The sequence below is a fragment of the Gavialis gangeticus genome, unplaced genomic scaffold (genome assembly GCF_001723915.1).
Source record: "Gavialis gangeticus isolate Ggan-Ray unplaced genomic scaffold, GavGan_comp1, whole genome shotgun sequence".
Taxonomy (NCBI): Eukaryota; Metazoa; Chordata; order Crocodylia; family Gavialidae; genus Gavialis; species Gavialis gangeticus.
Window position 1 is genome coordinate 70486328 of NW_017728994.1, and position 6134 is coordinate 70492461.

A 6134-nucleotide genomic window follows, 5' to 3' on the forward strand; every position below is an offset into this window, starting at 1 on the left:
ACGGTCAAATAATGTTGAGCAAGTTTGGTTTTTTTGGTGATGGCCAGGTATTTGCAACACAAATACAAATTCTGATCAATTACTTCCAAAGACACCTCCTTCAAGGCCTGTGCTCATTTCCAAATACCACTAGGCAGAGCACAAAACTCTGATCAGATTGATTCTGCATTGCATATGCATCATATTTCTAACTTTTAAGACAGTGAATATTCAAATAACCTTTTAAGAAAATAAGAACTTTATTTTAATTTTTTCTTTTGGAAATTATCCCCCGCTAATAGAATCACACTGCTATATATTACCATTATCAATTTACAGAGTTCTTTCTGAAGGCTACTTTTGTATGTCTAATTTGTTGGATATACTGCTATCTTTTATCTCCATTTAGGTCCTTCCCCCCCACCCCAAGCCTTGATAGGTTAGATTTCCTCTAGATCATCTTGGTATTTCTTTGGCATGTACAAAACTCTTCAAAAATGATGATATCCACCCTTGTTTCCTGCCCACATGAAAGAACAGCACTTAAATTGCCTTCATTTGTCTTCGACCTTATGTTATAATAAAACAGTTACTGGAAGGGCATAGAAAAGGTCATTTGGTCTTGGTTATTAAAGAAGTTCATTAGAGTTTTTGACAGAACATTTTTGCCTTGGAATTGGCACAGGGATGATGTTCTGTCTGCTTTGCAAGAGTTATTCTAAAGCTAGAGTCCTATGCTTTTCTATTACAAAGGCATATAAAAATAGCTACTTAGGGTCAGACCAGTCTTGCCCAGTAGCCTGTCTGAGACAAGTAGCAGGGTGGTTTGGAGCAGGGTGTTTGGTGACATTCTGGAGCAGGGGAATTCCTTTAATGGAACTTAGCTACAAGGGTGGGTTGCTTCCAGTCGGGCCCACACTACCACCACAGCCATGGCGACTGCTCTTCTCTTCATGTGGTTTCTCCCCACTACCTTTGTAGTTTATTAGGAATAAGGCACCTAGTTACTTCATTTTCCTTGAAAAACTCAGTTTCCTTTCTCTAAAATAGGTGCTTGGTTCTCATTTTTGGAAAGAAGAGTGAAGAATTACTGTTAAGCACTTAAGCTAAACTTAGAACATGAGGAAGAGGCTGGTGAAGAAGAGCCAGCTGAGTGGGGCAGGGCTGATCCACAAGCTGGATCAGGTGCGTGGACCACACTCTGCCTCCCACATACCTTAACCACTGCAATATGGACTGGTCCAGCACAGCATGTTGTCAATGGGGCAGCACTGGGGGCCAGTTTGTGGGGCTCCATGGGCTGGTTCTAGCCTGTGGGCTATATATTAAACGCCCCTAATTTATCTGTTTCTATTAAAGTTTAGCTGTTTATATTTCTCTATAGTTTAAAGTATTTTGTAAAGCAAAAGAAAGTATCAAATTATGTGGGTGCTATTTTTTTAGATGGTGGGAAAATCAAGTGTTTCTTGATCAGAAAATTGCTTGTCCATAGAAGATTAATCAACAGCATGCACCATTTATATGAGCGCTTAGTGTTTAATTCTCATTAACAGTGTTAATCTTCATCTCAAAGCTATGTGATCGGAGCCAGGTTATGAAACAGTACTTTATGGATCACTTATTTAATGTAACCAAACAAAAAATTAAAAAACACATTACTCAGTGTTGGAAAAAACCTGAATGTTTTAAACTGACAGACTCTTTGTAGTACATGCATTTTGTTTTAACATGGTTCCTGTATCACTGCCATGATTAAACATTTTGCTTAGTTATTCATAAGTTGATAATGCCTGCTGAGCATCCTTTTATAAAGATTAATACTTTATTCTCAGTGCACATTGCCCTGACATTAATCATTGTGGGTTAGACCTGTGCAGCAGAGGATGAACAGATGTCAAATTATTGTTGTCTGTAATCATTGGGTATCATACTTATGAGCTATCTTCAGAATTGGCTTTTGAGCAGGAGAATAATGTTATAGACTATAGATTTATCAAGGTCACTCATTAATCAGTGTTGGAAGGTGTATGTGATGGGCAGCTTGATGAGGGTTAAGCTTTCCTGCTATGTACTTTTTAAGAAAGCTATGAAGAGTTGTTAGAACTATTGAGTAAAATGTTTAGGTTTGTAGAAAGGATGCTTTTAGAAGATTGTGGTTCTGGATATAAAATAATGTAGCTGTAAGTGCTATCTGTGATTCCCACCTGCTTTTTGGTGGGACTGTTGGTAGCCTATAGGTCTAGCCAGAAAACAGCTTTTCTATTTTTGAGGTTTTAAAGTTTTGTTTTATTTTTACCGCAAAATGAAAGTCCTTTCAACATTTTTGTCAATAAATGAAAAATGTTGGTGTTCATATGTATCAGTCCCAAGATATTCAATAGTTTCTCTCCCTTGCCCTCCCAAAACTTACTCCCATCTAAAACCTGTTTTTTCACAGTGTAGACATTTTCTGGTTAGACTTTCTCAGGTCCAGGATAGAATTTTTGGTCAAAACCAATGACAGAGACAGTCTCACCAAAATAGTCAGTAGCCTGTACTGTCAGGGAATTTTTAGAATTATCTGACCATATGTTAACCCAGGGAAAGGGCCATGCTTCTCATGACAGAGGAAGGGAAAAACCTTTGGTCCCTGTCCAACGTGTCCTGGAGGATAATTTCTTCCTGATCACAAATCTGGTGATCGGTTTGACCTTCAGTGTACGTGCAGGATCCTTCAGTCAGGTCCTCGCAATGTTTCTGATCATGGGAATAGACCCAGTCGAACTCCTAGCTGTAGCTGTAGCCAATGTCTAGTTCTTCAGTGAATGGTGAATACATGTGATGTATAATTTGACGTCATAAATGGTATGAATGCAAATATGTTGCTTCACTCTACAAGATTATCTAATTCTTCCCGTATAATATATTCCCAAATTTTGTCTCATTTGCAGATTTCATGAGCATGCTTTTGTAGTTCTCTCACCAAGCACACTAATAAAAAAGTTGATCAGGATGTATTTTAAGAGTAGTGCCCAAGGAACATCACCAATAACCCCTCTCCGATCTGTTAACTTACTTTACAACATAACCTGTTGTAGCCTCCTTTTCAGTTTATCATTTATTTACTTTACAGTTACACTACTAATCCCCAGCTTTCCCAGTTTAGCTAATTATTTGCCTTGAAGCAGAGTTGGTCTGACATGATCTTACTGAATAAAACTGTTTGGCCTTTTTTTCTCATTTTCTGTCTTCCCCCATGTTCATGATTATTTTTTCCTTCAGTATCTGTTCTAAGGTATTGCATAATATAAAATCCAGTTATGTGGTCTTTGATTGCCTGAATCACTATTCCTCCTCTTTGAATATGAACACCATGTTTGCTGTTCTCCAGTGATAAGGTAGTATCCCCAAATTGACTAATTCATTGAAAATCCATCCTATTTTAGTACATTCAGTATTACGGGATGATGTTCATTCAGCTCCTGGTGTGGTAGTTCCTATTACTTCATTCCCATTTGGAACTATGCTACTATCCTCAGTTACATCTTTATTATTACTGAAGATTGAAGCAAAGTATACATTAAGTACTGACTTAGATTGTCCCCATTCTCAACTAGGAACCTTCATTAACATTATAGTGGGTCGTCTTCCCTCCGTGTTCACTCCTTGTTAATGTGATTGTAGAACCTTTTGCTGTTGTTTTCCAGTTGTCTTTGTAAGGCTCAATACTCTTAAACAATTTGCTGGTCTCACTTTATTTCTGATCTCTAAAAGATCTCTCTTGTTACTGAGAATCCCTCAGTTCCTTAGAAACAGTGTAAGACCATGTTTAAAATGCTGCTTCATCTAAGTAGATCTGTAGCTGTTTCATACCAAAAATTAGTTGTTATTACCATTCCAAATATCAAACGTTTAGGATCAGATATTGGAACATGTATAGGGATTTGAAAAAAAGGTTTGAGGAAGTCTTAGAATATTAGCTAAGGCCAGATCAAATAGCAGAGGTGCTCTTTCTGTGCTGACTCCTCCGCCCCCCCCCCCTTTTTTTGGGCATGTACTTTGATTGATAGAGCATCCAAGCCATCTTGAACACTTTGATTACCTTGCCATATTGTATAAACTTCAAGATTTAAACCACAGAGTTTATTTGCTCACAGGCTAATGCTTAGGAAGACAGGATCACTGAAATGATGACTGGGAAATTTTCTCAAGTCTTTGGTATTTGAAAGGACCTAGCCTTGTGTATTGAGCTTTGTAGCTTCAGATGGGAGTAGTATGACAAATCAATGAGTTAAGTTTTTTCCTTGTCTCAAAATCAGCTTGAATACCTTCTCTATTGATCAGTCTGGGCTCCAGACAAATGCACTCAAAGCTGGTGTTGTTGCAATTTTAGTGTTCCACATGCTTGTAGATTGATCTTTGACCATTCCTTAGTAGTAGGGCTTAACAGGGAGAAGAAACATTTTGAAACCTCTAATTAAAGGCCCTCTGTAAAGATACTAATAATTGATTCACCCTAGAGGCTTTAAAAGACAAGCTAGTATGGTTGTTTTTCCAAAGTGCCTGCCAACAGCATGTCAACATTTTCCTTTTGCCCCTTTCAGTGAAAATAATGTAGCATGAAATATGGTTCTTTTCTCCCTAAACTTGCCCATGTTCAGTTTTGGTTAGTTGAAGGTGCTCAGAATTTAATCTTGCTTCATTCACGTAATAACGTGTTAGGTAGTGTTGAATCCTCCTTGTTAATTAATGGAAGGATGTTCTTTCGTTGATAATCTGGGAATGTGCTTTAGGACTGCATATCTTAAGATTTTTGACAGCTGACTAGACTACTAAATATGCATATTGCATTTACCATGTAGGAATGTTGCAACACTTCTTGTTGTGTGAACTGCTTAAAGATTATCTAATAAAAGGTGCTATAAAAGTTATTTTATTAAAACCTATGTAATGTAGGCATATTTTTCCTCTCTCAAATAAAACACTATCTTCCTGTACTCCCTGTTAAATTTTTCATGTACACTTTAAACACCTAAATGTGGTCTTGACTACCCTTACGCTATGTTAACATTTTAGTGGGAATACTTATTCACATATTGGGAGGCATCTAAAATGGAGGATCCATAGCTAGTGCTTGCCTGTCGATAGAAACCTGTGATAGTAATATTTACCTGGAGATAAATTCACCCATTCAGTTCTTTTAGAATCTAGTTCTTTGCTGCTTACAGGGTAGGCCTTTAATTGAAAATGAACATGCAGTGACGTGATGGAGTCGTGACTATACATAGCCTTCAGGTAAATATAGTGCAGAAGTTTCAGCTCTCACATTGTGATTTGGCTCCCTTGAAGCCAGGTGCCAGAGTGTAAAGGTACATATACATGTACATTGAGGCTGCTGCAATACACTAACCAAATCTGCTGGACTGTGGTAATTACCATGCTCCAGCAAACTCCAGAATCATGCGTCTGCATCCCCATGCTGAAAAATGGTGGCAGGGGTGCGTTAACTTAAGCTTGTTTGACGTTTTAGTTAGTGGTCTCGCTGCCATTTTTCAGCATAGGGATGTTGGTGCACATGATGCTTCGGACACTTTAATTAGAGCAGCTCTTAGAGCCGCTCTAATTAACCCCCCTCCCCTGAGACTTCCAGGTGAATTGTATAATTGTCATATATATAAGAGATACTAAAGAATTTTCACTTGCTTCAGTTGCTTAATTTTCATGAAAATTTTTTTTACTTTATTCTGCAATTTTTAGTATGGCTTGTTAGTATGAAAAGTAATTTTTTTCTGAAAGTTTTTTGAAATAACTTTTTTTTTTTTGCAGTGCTTTATGTGAAAAACTGTGCAACTGTTTAAGACATAATATTATGTTTTATATGCAGACTGCAGGGAGATCTTGCTGCCAATGATGACAGATCAGCTGAAGTATCATTTGGAAAGGCAGGAAGACTTGGAAGCTTGCTGCCAATTGCTTAGTAACATCCTGGAAGTGCTTTACAGGAAAGATGTGGTTAGTAACTCATGTTTATACCAATTAACACTTAAGTGGAGTGTATTGTGTGAGTGGTAGAAGTAAACATAAAGCAAAGTTGGTGATGGGTGATGGCTTAGTTACCACAAGATTTATCTTTATTTTAAGTTCTCCCCTTTTCTTAAACTTTTTTTTTTGTGGGG

General features: G+C 37.5%; 1 protein-coding gene across 2 annotated transcripts in view; it reads left to right on the forward strand.

Annotated features, from left to right (window-relative positions):
* Nucleotides 1-6134, forward strand: part of DOCK1 (dedicator of cytokinesis 1) — a 599368-nt gene that overhangs the window by 185952 nt on the left and 407282 nt on the right. For both annotated transcript variants that reach the window (XM_019502991.1, XM_019502992.1), the window contains exon 26: nucleotides 5843-5970. In XM_019502991.1, coding sequence (XP_019358536.1) covers nucleotides 5843-5970 — 128 coding nt within the window. The remainder of the gene's footprint in view (nucleotides 1-5842; nucleotides 5971-6134) is intronic.